Below are 18,128 nucleotides of genomic sequence, written 5' to 3' on the forward strand. Positions count from 1 at the left end.
AAAAAAAGAGACAATCACATTTGGTGTGTACAGTCAAATATGATATAGAAGAAGAAATTTCTGTAAAGCTGAAGGAAGATGAGATGGGTCTGTGGTTAGTAACAACATTATAAACCCTGAGTGCTGGTACCAGGTGTTATGGCTGTATTTAAGTGTTGCATTGCTAGAAACAAGAGGGAGAAAAAAAGTAGAGGTGGAAGTGTTTTCCTCGGGCTTAAGACCAGCCAGGGAGGACATTGGGAGGGTAGTAGGGGCTTCAGAGGCTTAAACTCCTGATCATTTGCACTCTGCCCCTGTTTTTTCGCTTGATTATATACATGACAAGCCCCTGATCTTTTTGTCTATTATATTCCATTATAGCCCCTGATCAATGTTTCACTAATTTATGAATGTGTACAAAAGCCCAAAGGGACCCTGTACTGTCTGATTTTATATACATGTAACACCATGCATGACATTCATATAGGCACAGGCTAAGATCCTGATATCTGCAAAGCCTAGAAGTGCCCCTGGACTGACTGCATTAGTTTAATCTTAAATCCTTCACGTTCCACACTCTTCACATAAGTACAAGAAACATGAAAAGTGCTACTGTACTTGAGTAAATGACTTAAACAAATGAAAAACATCTAATTATGATAATGATATCTACTCAAATTTCACATTATTCCTATTGATTACCAGTTTTAATTCAAAATAATACACTTTTCTGTAAAATTGTGTTTTGCAATGACCATCAACAAAAGACAAGTCACAAGGAAAAAAAGAAAGTAAACTAATGCAGGAATGTTTTACTCATGGACAATGGTATAGAGCATGCTCCAGAGTAACTACATCACACTACACCAAACTGCCTGGCAATAATACAGTATTAGTCCTTAGTAAAAAAAACCTATGAATATTGTATATGGAAAAGTACACCCCATTAACTGACAGCCTACTGACTACGAAAGTTTCCCAGGTGAAGCTGGACAGCACAGCTAGTTCTTGCATCCTTTTTGAAGTATGTTTGAACCGTGTTGTCTGAGAAATTAAGTAAATATTGAAGATGTTTGCACAATGCATAGAACTGCCCGAGCAGAAACCTCCAACGAAAAAAAAAGAGGGACATGCTTTTAGGGAGTGATAGATCTAAACGCTAGGACTGAAGCTGTTGAAACTAAACCACAAAAGAACACAGAGAAAGAAAAAAAACAGAGCTATCTGAGAAGTTGACATTGTTGTTGAGCTTTTGTTGGACATTAGATGGCAAGAAAAATGGGGTTGGAAGAGAGATAGAGTGGCCTAAGAAAGCAGGCGGCAAACTTCCTTGTGGCAGACAGGGGTTACTATTAGGAAATTTAGTGGCAAAGTTGCCCCTTTTAAAGGAAGGTCATTGAATTTTTACCGGACGCTCCCAGAGCTCCAGAATGCTATGTAGCTACAAATTACCTCTTACTTGGATATAGTATGATTTATTTCCTGATTTTATGGAGCAAGCAGCTTGGTGCCTGCCTGAGAGACCCAGGCGCTTAAGAACTACACAACACTCAGTGGTACAGATACCACATAGGCCTCTAAAGATTGTTCTTGCGTTTTGTCCCAGTTTCCAAACAAGACCACCTAAGACAGCATGTAAAATTCTGGATTTTGACTCAGACATATCTACATCACAAGACAGAGGAGCTTTGAGTCTGCCCTTGGGATATCAGCTGGGACAAAGGCTCAAAGGTAGAAGGCAGAAAAAATTTTGAGTGAAATATGCTAGATCTGGTGTGAAGATGTAAAATTATGTGCAAGTGACAGATATGGACTTTTTTGTACTGTTACAGGTCAAGAGGGGGAAAATAATATTGTGTTCCAGCGCCAAAGATAAAGTTTCACAAGTTTACAAAAAAAAAAAACAGACAAAGATTTAATCAAAAAGAAAAGCAAACATTATTTCCATTGTCTACTAGATGCTAACTTTATACAGTTCCACTCAATTCTGCTATAAAAATGTAGCAAATAAAGAGAAAAACACCCTTCCCCTATTTTTGCTTGCCAATGACAAATGAGCATTTTAACTAAATCATTGGCTGTCTGATATATACAGTATATATATATATATATATATACAGTATAGTACATTATATATATATGTACTGTACTGTATATATATATATATATATATATATATATATACAGTGCATCCGGAAAGTATTCACAGCGCATCACTTTTTCCACATTTTGTTATGTTACAGCCTTATTCCAAAATGGATTAAATTAATTTTTTTCCTCAGAATTCTACACACAACACCCCATAATGACAACGTGAAAAAGTTTAATTGAGATTTTTGCAAATTTATTAAAAACAAAAAAAATTGAGATTTCACATGTACATAAGTATTCACAGCCTTTGCCATGAAGCTAAAAATTGAGCTCTGGTGCATCCTGTTTCCCCTGATCATCCTTGAGATGTTTCTGCAGCTTAATTGGAGTCCACCTGTGGTAAATTCCGTTGACTGGACATGATTTGAAAAGGCACACACCTGTCTATATAAGGTCCCACAGTTGACAGTTCATGTCAGAGCACAAACCAAGCATGAAGTCAAAGGAATTGTCTGTAGACCTCCGAGACAGGATTGACTCGAGGCACAAATCTGGGCAAGGTTACAGAAAAATTTCTGCTGCTTTGAAGGTCCCAATGAGCACAGTGGCCTCCATCATCCGTAAGTGGAAGAAGTTTGTAACCACCAGGACTCTTCCTAGAGCTGGCTGGCTATCTAAACTGAGCGATCGATGGAGAAGGGCCTTAGTCAGGGAGGTGACCGAGAACCTAATGGTCACTCTGTCAGAGCTCCAGAGGTCCTCTGTGGAGAGAGGAGAACCTGCCAGAAGGACAACCATCTCTGCGGCAATCCACCAACCAGGCCTGTATGGTAAAGTGGCCAGACGGAAGCCACTCCATAGTAAAAGGCACATGGCAGCCCGTCTGGAGTTTGCCAAAAGGCACCTGAAGGACTCTCATACCATGAGAAAGAAAATTCTCTGGTCTGATGAGACAAAGATTGAACTCTTTGGTGTGAATGCCAGGTGTCACGTTTGGAGGAAACCAGGCACCGCTCATCATCAGGCCAATACCATCCCTACAGTGAAGCATGGTGGTGGCAGCATCATGCTGTGGGGATGTTTTTCAGCGGCAGGAACTGGGAGACTAGTCAGGATAAAGGGAAAGATGACTGCAGCAATGTACAGAGACTTCCTGGATGAAAACCTGCTCCAGATCGCTGTTGACCTCAGACTGGGGCGACGGTTCATCTTTCAGCAGGACAATGACCCTAAGCACACAGCCAAGATATCAAAGGAGTGGCTTCAGGACAACTCTGTGAATGTCCTTGAGTGGCCCAGCCAGAGCCCAGACTTGAATCCGATTGAACATCTCTGGAGAGATCTTAAAATGGCTGTGCACCGACGCTTCCCATCCAACCTGATGGAGCTTGAGGGGTGCTGCAAAGAGGAGTGGGTCGAAACTGGCCAAGGATAGGTGTGCCAAGCTTGTGACATCATATTAAAAAAGACTTGAGGCTGTAATTGCTGCCAAAGGTGCATCGACAAAGTATTGAGCAAAGGCTGTGAATACTTATGTACATTTGATTTCTCAGTTTTTTTATTTTTAATAAATTTGCAAAAACCTCAAGTAAACTTTTTTCACATTGTCATTATGGGGTGTTGTGTGTAGAATTCTGAGGAAAAAAATGAATTTAATCCATTTTAGAATAAGGCTGTAACATAACAAAATGTGGAAAAAGTGATGCGCTGTGAATACTTTCCGGATGCACTGTATATATATATATATATATATATATATATATATATATATATATATATATATATATATATACACTGTATATATATATATATATATATACATATATATATATAAAATATGGGTAAATGGTTGAGTTGTTCAGAGAAAAGAGTCCAAAGCAGAACTGATTTTAGGATGAGAATATAAAGGCTTTAAAGGCCAAGACAGGAAGTGACATAATCGGGACCAGGACTGGAAGTGACGCCATCAGTGGCGCCAGAAGTGCTAGAAGTGACGTCATCCTAGGCGCCTGGAGTGAGCAGAATTTCCCATGGATGGTCAACAGAGGATTGAGAGAGAAAGTCAGAGCAGGTCGCCACCCACTGGTCTGGCGTGGTAATAGTATTATTCAGGCCCTTTACCTGCCTCCCAATTGCATGTCTGTGACAATGTGTATATATATATATAGATATAACCTCAGTTTTTCTTCAAATTTAAGTAGTGGAAATGCAACAGATGACCTAAGATAGTGAAACGGTAAGCAGTAAGCTAACAGGTTTAAATTTAAAGTTTATGTTACCAAAATGTGAAAAAAATAAAATATCAGAATATTACAATTGTTTTTCAGGGAGCAATTAATAGGTTACAACCTACAGATGTTCTGCAGTATTTAAAATAAATTAAGCCTTGCAAGTTCAAGCTAACAATTTACACAGCTGTCCCAACTTCTGTTGATTATTTAAAAACCCTCTGTTGCAAGTAGAGTTGGAACAGACTGTGTTAGTACACCCTCTACACCCTAGAAAGTTGTAAATTCCAGTGATAATGGCAAGAAAACAAATGACGATTAACAAATGAAATGACACAGAGCATTATTACATTTAAAAGTGTAGGCCTTTAATTTAGAGAAAAATCAGTGAGTACGGTGTCCCACACAACCCAAAGGCAATTGGAAACTGGAAGAAACTCTGATAGGAAGAGATGTGGCAGACCCAAAGTCACCACCCAATCAGACGACAAGTTTCTGGGGGTCACCAGTTTGCATGATAGGTGCCTCACAGCACAAAAGCATCAAGAATAGCTTAGCAGTGGTCGAAAAAATCAAGTCTCTGTTCCTACTATGAATAAGAGACTTTGTGCTGCAGGTTTGACAAGGCAAATGGCAGTAAGAAAGGCATTCCTTAAATCAGGGGTCCCCAACCCCCAGTCCGCGGCCCACTACCGGTCCGCAGCCGTCTGACAGCCGGGCCGCGAGAGAACTGCCGGCAACGGCGACTCACTCAGACTTTTCAGAACGCTTGGCGGGCGGGGCTTTGCAGCGGTGCAGAGAGAGGAGAGAGACCGAGGTGAGAGACTATTACAACAAAGTATTTTTATGGTCCCGACAGTTGCCCCATATGACATGAGTCTATAGAAATCACGTTACTACGAAGTACATTCAACAGATGCTTTCATTACAATGAAGTGACCTTGAAATGCTTGAACGAATCATTCACAGAGCAGGTAGATCTGTGGTCGCAGCGCAGTTGTGCACGTTTGCACAACGATCCCCAAACAGAAACATTGTAAAAAAATCTCTTTCTTCGAACTTTTCTCGTACTGTTTTTTTTTTTTGCTGTTTTTGTTGTCTGTGGTTTTCAGTGATTCCTTTTGCTTATTGCTTGTCAACATTTGAAAAACATCCATTGGAATTTAACTCATTGTCACCCTCCTATAGAAACGGCAAACACGAAAAAAAGATTGCAGTGTTAATGTTTGTGATGTGCAATCTGTTGGATTGGCAAATGTAAAGCATATGTCTTTGTTATATGCAAAAAAAGAAGAAAAATCTCAGATTGCAAACGTATGCGAACTGCTTAATAACTTTAATAATAATAGAAATGTTATTTAAATTGTGTATAAAACTGCCCCCCCCACCCCCCAACCAACCCCCCCGACCGGTCCGTGGAAAAATTTGCATCTAATAAAGTGGTCCTTTCTGTCAAAAAGGTTGGGGACCACTGCCTTAAAGGACAAAATAGGGCATTGAAATACCGGCTGTGGACTACTGCAGACTGGAAGAAAGTCTTGTGGACTGATGAATGAAAACTTGAAATCTTTGGTTCATCATGCAGAGTGTTTGTATGTCATTGAGTTGGTGAAAGGATGTTTTCCTCAGTGTGTGACACTAACTGTCAAACATGGAGTAGGAAGTGTGATGGTCTAGGGTTCTTTTGCTGAAGGCAGTCAGTGATTCGCACATTCTGAATCAAAAGTGTTACCATAGTTTGGCTGTTACATGAGAAAAGGTGGCTACTTTGATGAATCAAAAATTTGCATAAATGTTTGTATACTTAATGATTCCTTGACTTATTTTTTTGCCATTTTTTTATTTGTTCTATTCCTTGATTTAATAAAACATAAAGAAACTGCATGAATGCCCATAAATACTGAAAAAACTGAGGTGTTCTAAAGCTTTACCGGTAGTATATATATTCCTTGTGGATATATATATAATAAATGCCAATTTGTGTGATCAGCAATTTTGGTCTCAAAGCATTTTGGTTTCAGATTCCATCAAGGTTCTTTTTGTGTTAATTATGAAACACTCCTTGCTCTCCATTGTATGAACCTCTTAATTGAGTGCAATTACTGTTTTTTAGAAAAACATTTTATAATATTGCCTATAAATGTATATTATTTGCATGTAAAAACCATGTGATTCCCAAATGTACTTAATCCAATTCAGGGATGTAGGAGGCCAGAGCGTGTCCCAGCAAGATAAGACACAAGGCAGATTTCAACCTCCTAAATGTTTGTCAGTACGTTGCAGGGTCCACACATCCACATGGGAAATGGGGGGAGCGTGGTTGCAATCGCTAATTAACCTAGCATGTACATCTTTGAGTTGGTGGGAGGAATACCCACACAAATATGAGGAGTATGTGCAGATTTCACGCAGACAGCAACTGGACACAGGATTTAAAATCAGGCTGGTGGATCCATGTAGCAGTGGCATTAAGTCAGTTCACTGCCTTATGTTGTTTGCATGTTAGTGAAATGCTAAATTGTGCTAAAGGTTTGAAATCAATGTAGCATTTCCTTTTCTCAGACTAATAAAAATATTATTTTCAAACATGCCTACTCTGCACAAGCACTGTTTGTCTCAGTTGACCCATTTTATTGATCATTTGTTTCTGACCACAAAATCACAGTTGTTTTATGTGTGTTTTGGGTTGTGTCTTATACCTGATACACCCATGATGCTCTCATGCATGAGAACTGTATAAGACTTCTGTTCATGATATATTTAAACTGCCACATTTAATTCGTAAACCAATTAAATTCTGATGAGAGTGTTGGCAGCTCACTTTGTAAAGCACATAGAATGGATCATGGAGGATAAGAAAGATTAAAAGTGGGGACAATTTTTAAAAACACCTACATGGTAAAAAAAAACAACCTAACTAAACCTTAAGAAAACAGAAAACCGAACCACAGAATCAGGTCAAAGCATTTCTTAACACTACTTCCCAGCCATATCATCTGATTTAAATTCCCTAGCATTTGCTAATTTAGATGCACTACATCAAATCATTACCACCATGTAATCTTCCCAGTTGATCCCTACACACATATAAGGTATGCATTCCTTGTGGATACAGCTTGTCCAGCAAATTCAGTGTAGAAAAGAAATTTACCATCCCGGTTTATCTTCAAAGCATCATGGTCTTTCCATCTAGACCTTTGTACTGTAGAAGTTTCTCATTTCATATGTAAACTATGTAACTGAGGATGTCCTCCTTTAGGATAAGTTCACGTCAGCTTCACTCGAGTTTGGCTCTTTGATGTATCTTTTTATGTCACTTTGCTGTTCCCAAAGTTAGATTATCATTACCTTGTTGTCCTGAAGTAGTATCCTCACATATCCTTATTGATCCTCCCCATCCAGAACATCTCTCTCAAAGTCCTCTAATCTGCAACAACCTAGACTTTATGCAAGTAAGAATTTCAGTTCACTCTGTATATGTGACACAAACAGTTGTTATTGCACTTGAAGGCAGTAAAACAGTCTCTAGTCCAACAGGAATGTTGTCAGATTTTCTCTCTGCTGATTTCTTGGTGCATGAAGGAGATATGTTTTATAGTAACAAAGTTTTACTACAAGCTGAAGTGTAGACTCTTCATTACTAAGTTCATACTCTGGAATTTATGACGATTAGGAGAATTATTTACCCAGGACATACTGATAACAAAAGAGTCACCCTTAACTAACAGTTATATATTGATTAACCCTAGTGCCATAGGATGTCCAAAAGTTATAAATACTCATGCATTCAGTACTGTCTCAGTTCACCCCTAAATCAGCTTAAGGTAACTCTATTGGGTTTCCTTGGTAATGTAATATAAATAAAGGAACCTGTGAATCATCCTGAGCTTCAACTGATTTTTTAATAACAAGAAAATTTCTGACACACACCAGTAAAGTGTCTTGAGAGCTTGACTTGGAGAAAAGGTCCAAAAGCTGGATGGATGAATGGCAGCATTTAGATGTTAAGCTATTGTGATAGATAGACTGGAACCACCAGGGTGTGTTTATTAAGTGATGTTTTAATCGTCTTATTCGAATGTTTTGGTTTTTTTTTTTTACAAAAATTAGTCCAAAAAATCAATGCATTTATTTCACATTACCCTTATTTCCTTTTTGTATGAAGAAGTTTTTGGGAAGTGCATGGTTATATAAATAATTTTGTATGTTATTTTCAGCAGTGTGTTGTTTTTGACTTTTTCTCTGGTTGTCAACATTTAAAATGGAACAGTATCACCTGTTCCAAGTACAAGCTGAAATATTTTTATATGCATGGATAAATGTATATCAATGAGTTTAATATGTAAATGTAACATATACTGTGTATCTCTATAATCATTTAAGTCATATATCATAGTAATGTGTTGATTTAATAATTATATTTGCTACACACAAACTCTACATAACTTAGTTGTTCTGAGAAATGGTTGATGGACAGATATGATCTGTCCTTGACTGAGTAGTCAGCTTTGTAGGGAGGGAAGGTGTGAAATGGTCACTTAGTATATTAAAAATATATTAGAATACTGTTAATAATTAGCAATTTATAATAAAAGATAAAATGTTCATAAATAGCAATTGATTAAATGATGTTTGTTACAAATGTAATAAATTGAAATCTTTAAAATGATTAAATGTTATTCAATATGGTTTATACATAGCTTGGCATGGTTTAAATGATGTGGTAATTAGTTCTGCTTCACATTTTTGTTTCATTTTTAAATTTAGTGCCTTTTGAAAACTAGAATTTAGCATGTAAGCAAATTTCACATATGATAAATTATTTCCTTCTATAATTATATACTTGGTGAATTAGAGGATTGGGGACAAGCACTGGAAATGTTTTTCAGCAGTCTGGGTGTTTAACAACATACCACATCTCTTAAAACACTAATATGTAAAAGAGATGAAATATAAAAATGATACTGCTGGAGTTATCCACATTTAATACCTGCTTCAGTAAGACAGATATAACTGGAATTGCATTCTATTGTAAACTAGCCATCCCCCACGGCTCTGCCTGCGTAGAAGTTAAATAGGACAGCAAGGAGGGCCCTGCATGGCTCCCTACTCCTGATGTCAAGTGTCCCCCCTTCCCTTGGCCCGCAGTCTTTGTCTCAGATTAGTGCAAATATATTGCACCTGCAAGCAAACTATGATTCTTAGCGCGATGAGGAAAGTCACAAAATCAACCAGAATGTTCAAGCAAATTCTAGAAATCATCATTTAAACCATGGCAAGTAATTCTCTTGTTCACTAGCTAAGCAGATGTAAGATACACCCCAATGCTGACGCAAGAGTGAGGAGGGCCCCGCTGCATTTCTCTTGGATTCGCGCAAATAAATCAGTACCACAAGCAAACTATGAAACATAGTGCGATGACAGAATTCGCAAAATCAACCGGAATGTTCAAACAAATTATAGAAAAAACCTGATCTAAATCCGTTAAGTAGTTCTCTCGTGAAAAACGGACAGACATACAGACAGACAGACGTTGGATTTTATATATATATATAAAGATGTTCTATGAACTAGATGGTTTGTCCAAGGCTGAAGTAATTATTTTTTTATTGAATGGTGAATAAAACAAACATTAATACAGTATGTATATGTAGAATATTTTTATGCAATGATTATGTATGCAGATTAGTGATTGTTTGATAGATACAGCTTCTGTTATACTGTATCCATGGAAATTATGTTTTTAAGAGAGTAATATAATATAGTGTATGATTCCCATTCAATGAATCCCACAATGGCAAAGAGAAAATAAATCTTTATGTAAGCAAATAAAGAATGGCATTTAGTTAATCCTGCTTGCTTACATCCCCCATCATTAACAATGAAAAGAAGCCCATTGAAAAACAAATGCTGACAGCTAAGTTTCTGTATGTTTTGGCTGCTTTTACTGAGCAACAGCTATAAAATGGAAGCTGAGGAATGGAACCCTAGCAAAAGGTTTCTTTAACTGATTTTGATGTAAGCTGAGAGTTGCAGGTATCTTAGCAAAAGTGTTATTTCCATATTCCAGGCAAAGGAGTGACATTAGCCCTGGCTAAAAATAATATATTTTTACTGTTGGTAAAAATGTTTGTTTTTTTCATTCACATCACTGAAAACCACTGTAGGTTCATTATACATTTTTCAACCTTAAACCATTTTTTTTTAATCCCCAGGCCTTATTTTAGCTTGTTAAACACTCATGTTATTTAACACAACCTATCCACAGTACGTTTCTACATCATTTCATATAAAAAGTAAACACATACAAAATATGCCTACAAGTCACAGTTCTATGTAAATTATATAACATAACATATTTATATTAATTTTTTATAGCATTCTTTTTAATAAGTTTATCTCCTAAATGAGTAAACATCACAGTCATGGAAAAAGGTACATTTTAAAAGCCTAAAAAGTTATATTCACAACAGTCAAAAAACTAAAACTGTGTAGAAAATGCACAAGCTGACAAAGAATAAATAATAATTTCTAAGAAAAAGGGCATTCGTATCAGGAACATGCAAGATTTTTTTGGAACTGGAGTATATACTAGTGTATTGACTCAGAATGAGAAAGTAAGAACTTTTAGAATGTAAAAAGGACCAGAAATGAGATGTGATCAAACAACGAACACCAGATCGGTCATCAAGCCCAATTCAACCAAAAATCAAAAACGTTCTTCATAATAAAAGCAAAGGTCTTAAGCCAAGAAATTTCACACTAGAGATTTGCACACCAACACAGGGAGTTATCGGTAATCTTGGATGATCCCTGAGTGAACTCCAGGACCATTCTAGATAGTATCTTCAAAGCAACTGATCACTCTAACAAGGCAGCACCCATAACAAAACAAAAATGGCTTAAAATGTTCAACTTTTCAGAATGTATTATTGTGAAAAATAAATATCAGATTCAAATCCCTTGGGTAAAATAAAAATTCAAAGAGAAGCATATATTTTCAAAAAATAAACCTCTGGAGAACATATCAAAAGTTAAAGAAAAAAAATGCTGATCATAATAGCCGGTTAAGTGATTTGCTGGGGGTCACGCAGTAAGTATGCATCTGGGACTGAAATGATGACTTTGTGGTTTACAGCCCCACATTACACCAATGGGAAGTATGTTAAGATTTTTATATAATTTTACTAGATCTGTACTGTTTGTTGTCATTTCAGCTTGGAAACAGACAATCGGAAGTAGCTAAACAGCAATTCTGGGATTTTAGTATCATTAATTATTTTCTTTAAGTTCTTATTATAAGTAATACTTTTATAATAACTAATTATACTGTATAAAGGTAAAAATAACAGACTAGAACTTCTATGCTTGTATCTATCACAGAACACACACTATAGTACATATACAGTACTTTGGTTTACAAACATATATATATATATGTGTGTGTATACATGAACATATGTACATGAGTTATCTTTTCCTTAATGTTTGAGTTTCCTGTTTCAGCATAAATTTAGCAGCTTTTGGGTAATACAGTATTTTATGCTACATCCATACTGAACCTCTAGTTTATGATGTTAAGGATGTACCTACAGAGTGAATTTGTAAAAAATCTGCTGAAGCCCCATTCATACAACTTTAAAAGCCACAATCACAATTTTTTAGCAGTGTTACAATTCTAATGACAGCAACCGTATTTAAACCCAACATGCAGCTGTTTTCACTGATGTGTATAAGGTGTTATTTAAAGGATAGTGCTATTCCATAAAATAATTTTGTGACTTTTGCATGGTTTATTTTGCCTGCCATCCAATACTGTCTTTGTTATAATTTCAAAATTCAGAGACTTGCTCTGACATTTTTAATATGTCACAAGTTTGGATAATTTATCTTAAAATAGCAAACTAGAATTCACTACAGAGAGTTCAACATTGTTTTACAACTTAGCAAGTCTCGTAGCAAATCCACTTTTTCACTAATTTCCTAGCTATTCATGATAATAGCATTTTAGTTATTTTGTTGTTGAGGGTTGTTGAACTTGTTTTCAGAGGAATTCTATGAGGAAGTAACAAAAGGATATGATCGAAGTGGAGCATATGATATTATTTATCTTGACTTTCAGAAAGCATTTGATAAGGTCCCACATGAGGGGTTCGGCATCAAATTAAAAGAAGTTGGAGTTCAGGGTGATGTTTGTAGATGGGTGCAGAATTGGCCCAGACACAGGAAGCAGAGGGTGATGGCGCAAGGATCCTTATCAGAATCGGCTGATGTTAAGAGTGGTGTTCCACAGGGGTCAGTGCTAGGGCCGCTGCTATTTTTAATATATATAAAAGATTTAGATATATGGAATATAAGTAACAAGCTGGTTAAGTTTTCAGATGATACCAAGATAGGTGGATTGGTAGATAATCTGGAATCTGTTAAATCATTACAGAGGGACTTGGACAGCATACAGGCTTGGGAAGATTTGTGGCAGTTTAATGTCAGTAAATATAAAGCATTACACATAGGAAGTAAAATGTTAGGTTTGAATGCACAATGGGAGGTCTGAAAAACGAAAGGACACCTTATGAGAAGGATTTAGGAGTCATTGTGCTGCCAGACAGTGTTCAGGAGCCATTAAGAAGGATAACAGAATGTTAGGTTACATAGCACCATGTGTGGAGTACAAGTCCAAGAAGGTTCTGCTCAACTTTTATAATGCACTGGTGAGGCCTCATCTTGAGTACTGTGTGCAGTTTTGGTCCACAGGCTACAAAAAGAACATAACAGCACTAGAAAAGGTCCAGAGAAGAGCGACTAGGCTGATTCCAGGGCTGTAGGGGATGAATTATGAGGAAAGATTAAAAGCTGAGCCTTTTCAGTTTAAGCAAAAGAAGACTAAGAGGTGACATGATTGCAGTGTTTAAAATTATGAAGGGAATTAGTACAGTGGATCGAGACTGTTATTTTAGAATGAGTTCATTAAGGACTCAGGGACACAGTTGGAAACTTGTTAAGGGTAAATTTCACACAAACATTAGGAAGTTTTTCTTTACACAGAGAACCATAGACACTTGGAATAAGCTATCAAGTAGCATGGTAGACAATAGGTGTTTAGGGACATTCAAAACTAGATTTGATGTATTTTTGGAAGACTTAAGTGGATAGGACTGGCGATCTTTGTTGGGCTGAATGGCTTGTTCTTGTCTAGATTGTTCTAATGTTCTAATGATGGTGTCACTATCTATAAAAGTGAGCAAAATAGTATTTGACCACAGTACTGTATATGTAATAATGGCTTCGATTTTACCCTAAGTAGGAAGAACTAGAAGAAACAATTTGGTACAATTTAAAATAGAAGTACAATGTGGGAGCATGGAGGCATAGTGGTTGGCAATGTGGATCCCCAGCTCCAGAACCTTAGGTTTTATTCCCAGGCAGGTCTCACTGTTGCAGCTTTGCACATGTTGATTTCCATTAGGGTCTCTCCTCCATTCTAATGAGTATGTTTCAGGATAATTTCCAATACTGAACTAACTTGATGGTGCATGTGTGTCTGTGATAATGCGGGTTCGCTCCATGCTCCTATCTGACTTCAGGGAGCTGTTGAACCCGACACCATCGGTAATGTCACCGATGAGCTAGACAGTGAGGCACAACAAAGCAAGGGGATGGTGCAAAAAGTACAAAAGTGCTTTTATTTAAAATCAACAAACAAAAAAAAAAGTGTCCAAATTAAAGTGCAGTGTCTTTCAAATCTTCAAATAAATAATCCAATAAAAACAAGGTGAAATCATGGAGGTTAAAAACACAATAGAAAAAATCCTTTAAAAACCGAGGTTAAAATAATGGCTGGTAACAGTGTCTTTAACAACACAAAGCAGGGTGCATTCTTCTTTAACTTGACAACTCCCCTGCTTCTCCCTTCCGGGCCCCTCAATAGGAGAGTCGCCCTACCAGCATATGCAGCTCCTTCAACACTGGTCCGGTAGCCCTCCAATCCCTGGCTACATCGGGCTCCAGCCAGACTGAGACTTGGGTTCCTTCCCCCCAGTAGCCAGGGCATTCACACTGTGGCTCAACACGCACAAAGCCTCCACGACTCCTTTAGACGGCCAGTCGTCTCCACTGCTGGTAACTCCAACTCCTCCCAATTACTCAGCTGGAGTGACCGCTTCAATCTGCCCCCTCCGAGAGTTGGCCAAACTCCTCCGGGGCTCTCCTTCCAGCTGCCTGCCTTTGCTCAAGCGAGCCTGCTGTCGCTCACTCGCTCTGGCTCCACACTTCTCCAGCCTTCCTCTCCCTTAACCTCCGTCCTTCTCTCTTAACTTTTCTCTCCCCTCCTAGCTGCCTCACACTTCTATTTATTAAGAGGATGTGGATCAGGTGTGGCAATCAGCAGCTCCCGGCAACAAATTACGGATGCAGACGACTCCTCACCTGTGCACTTAAGTGAGGACTGTCCGCATCACACATCACCCGGGAACTGCTTCAGCCACACATACCACGCCCCCTCTCTAAGCCGCGAGTGTGGCGATTGTTTATTTATAAAGTGGCCATTTTGACGTGAGCTATGGACCCGCTGCACCACAGTGTCATGGTGAATTTGAGACCAAGGTAGGTCATTGATTCTTGTGTTGTAAGCAGTGCTGCTTACATTGACCTTGGCTTCTTGTGACCTAGTAATGGAAAAAGTGTGCTCACAAAATGGACAGAAGTATAAAACAACGGTTTGTTTCATTTTTAACCTTCATTCATGATTTTCCATTAAGAGCAATGGAATAGAGGCTACATCTCCATTTGAGTTTTATAATCCTGTGTCTATAAGTCTTTTTTTCAGGCTCTATTTGCTCATTAAAATATTCAGTTAATGTTTTCTTTATTGATTCTCAACATTGATGTTACAATAGCTCAAGCTTTCTAGTTCCTAAAGTACATTAGATTCTGATGTTTTTAATACAATACTGTACAATTAACAATTCCTTATTTGCATGAATGCCAGTGGTGGGAGTTACTCTGGTAGAAGTATTTAAATTTTTCGGGAAACAGGGGTATTGTTTCTAGAAATACCATAGATATGCAGACTAAACAAGAAATGTAATGTTATTCTGTTTGTATAGCTTGAACCTTATATAGTTATAAAACAATGTATTCCAACAACAGGGTATTCCAAATACCCAAAGAGGCAAAAAAGATGTTAGAGGTGCATTTATAAAATTATCAAGTGATTATTTAGTCATTGAATTCCTTGACTTGGTAGGTTTATTCCACGACATGAAGATGAATTGGAATTGGATGTTGATGATCCCCTCTTTGTGGAAGTAGAAGAGGATGACTACTGGTATCGTGGGTACAACATGAGGACTGGAGAGAGGGGTATCTTTCCAGCATATTATGCCCATGAAGTGGTGAGCCAAACCAAAGATTTAATAGGTAAGCAAGGCAGACATACACAGTCAAAACAAAGAAGACTTGTAGGTCTTGAAAATTAAATGGTTATTGCAGCTCCCAAGTCCTGGGTTTAATATTCCATTGAGTGTACTGTGTGCAGTTTGCATATTCCCCATGTGTCTTCATGTTTTCTATCCACTTACTGCTGTTTATTTCCAACATAACTAAAGACAGATTTGTTAGTTTAACCTCTATCCCACTAGGGGTATGTGTATGTGTGTGTGCAGACATCTACCCTGTGATGGACTAGCAGCCTATTACTGTGATAGAGATCAGCTCCTTTTTACCGTGACTCACATGGAACTAGTTAGAAAATGGATGAATAAAAAATGATAATTCAAGGATTGATTAAATTATTTTCACATTTATGTGGTTTTATTAGCAATGCCAACAGAACTGGGTGGTAGCTGTCATTAACTGTATATCAGTGCAGAAGAATGTTAATGATGATCCACCAAATGAATGCTAAGTGTACATCCTGAAAACGCCGAAGAGATTCTGATTTTATAAACCAGCATATGCTACATCAATTCTTATGAGAAAACACAAAGTTTATTTTCCAGGTGTGGAAAATGTGTTTCCAAGTTTAAGTAAAGTATTGTGTTTCTTAATATTTTTCTTCCTAAACATTCAAAGTGTTTACTTTACACAGAGGGAATGGTGTATGAAGTACAATACTGGCTTGGGACAGTGCCACTAACAGCACCAGTTCTCTGTCATTAAATGATTCTGCTAGTTTTAATGCTTATGTTTATTGTGACAATTAAAAAATCACCTTTAGTACATCTAATAATTCTTTAATAGAGTTTTATTATGTAGCCAAACTCTACATTTTCTGTTCAAGAAAATAATATTGCAAATTAAATATTATTAAAGATTTGATACGTAATTACAGTTGTTCTGCCCAACTAATGTGACATTATTAGAGTAAATAATAAAATTAAATAAACAGGCATTTGTGGCATTATTTGTAATCATAAATAGTAATAGTACCCTAATTATTTATGTATGTTACTTTTAGCCTGCTATGATAAATATATCTGTGACATAACTTTATGATTGTAGTTTTAATAGACAGTTATGTAAGACAAGTGGCATGGTCTAGGAAGGTTGAATATGAAATATAAACCTTCTCAACTGGCTTTCTTGTGCGATACTCATATAGTCACTTATCCTGCTCTTGCAGAAGTGTACATACAATCGTAGTATATACAATTGTTTTAATTTGGAAGTCAGTTTTGATAGAAATATAAACTAAATAGATTTTTTTTAAAATTTAAAATAATGATATAAACATGCCGATGAAATGGAATAGCACACTTGGCTTGACCTGAAAACCAAAATGATTAACTGTTAAATTTATGTTTTCACATGTCTGTTTATGACTTGATCCACACAAGAATGATTAATAAATCGATCAGTCAGTCTCTTTTATATGGAACCTGTCACAGATCACACATCACTTTATGAAGCAAACAAGAGTAAATTGCAATACAAAAAGGTGAATGGTGCCGAGCAATATACAATATTTCAAATACCTAATGAATCACAGGGAAAAAATAAGACATTAAGAAGAGTTTACAGATGTCCATACAGAAAGATGGTGAACCAAAAGTCCATACTTTGGGAGTAGGTTGATGGGTAACGTTTAACAAATAGAACATTAAAGTGAGCATCAATTCAGACGGCTATAGAAAAGTCACATAAGAGCAGCTTATCTAAAACACAAGTGAAATGCTGACAGACCCTCAGTGATAGACCATAGTGTTGGTGCCAGGTTAAGTAAGCATTTCTCAGGAGCTGAACAATTGCTTCTTACAAGTCAGACGACTTCTCTTGTCCATAAAGGTTTATACAAGGAAAACAGTGGCTGGATTTTAGAGTTTAGCAATTCAGTAGCAAGAGTTCTGAAAATGATTCAATATCAGACAGGAAATCATTGACTTTGAGCTAGCTGAACTGTAACTGAAAACATTTCAGAACAGATCATACATTAATGAAAAAATGTGTGTTGCTATTCATACCGCCTCTATTAAATGTCAGTGTCTTTCACAGACTTTTAGGCTTCAGGTCAATCCAAACTCCTGAACTGAACACTAACATATTTTTGCTGGCAGTGGCATTTGTATGTCTTTGGCATCTTATTGAAAGCATTCAGTACTCCACATATATATGCAAATTACACCATTCTGCATAGCCGACAATCTCACTTTACATGCGTCAGTAAGCAAAGATTTTTTGGGATGTTTCCAGTGGATGGTTTTTCTGCTTTCCTTCAGAAAGACCCTACCAGTGTGTGATATACTTCAGTCAGAAAGTTAGATTGATCTATATTTTTCTCTGAGTTTTTATTACAGAGGCAACATGAAGGCTATGTCATTAGTTCCCAATAGA

General features: G+C 37.1%; 1 protein-coding gene across 1 annotated transcript in view; it reads left to right on the forward strand.

The window, feature by feature from the left end:
* The window catches only part of mapk8ip2 (mitogen-activated protein kinase 8 interacting protein 2), a 229,654-nt gene that overhangs the window by 194,743 nt on the left and 16,783 nt on the right, over positions 1-18,128 (forward strand). Inside the window, exon 8 of the mRNA XM_051931561.1 lies at positions 15,544-15,716. Coding sequence (XP_051787521.1) covers positions 15,544-15,716 — 173 coding nt within the window. The remainder of the gene's footprint in view (positions 1-15,543; positions 15,717-18,128) is intronic.

The sequence above is a fragment of the Erpetoichthys calabaricus genome, chromosome 1 (assembly GCF_900747795.2).
Source record: "Erpetoichthys calabaricus chromosome 1, fErpCal1.3, whole genome shotgun sequence".
In the NCBI taxonomy this organism is placed as follows: Eukaryota; Metazoa; Chordata; class Cladistia; order Polypteriformes; family Polypteridae; genus Erpetoichthys; species Erpetoichthys calabaricus.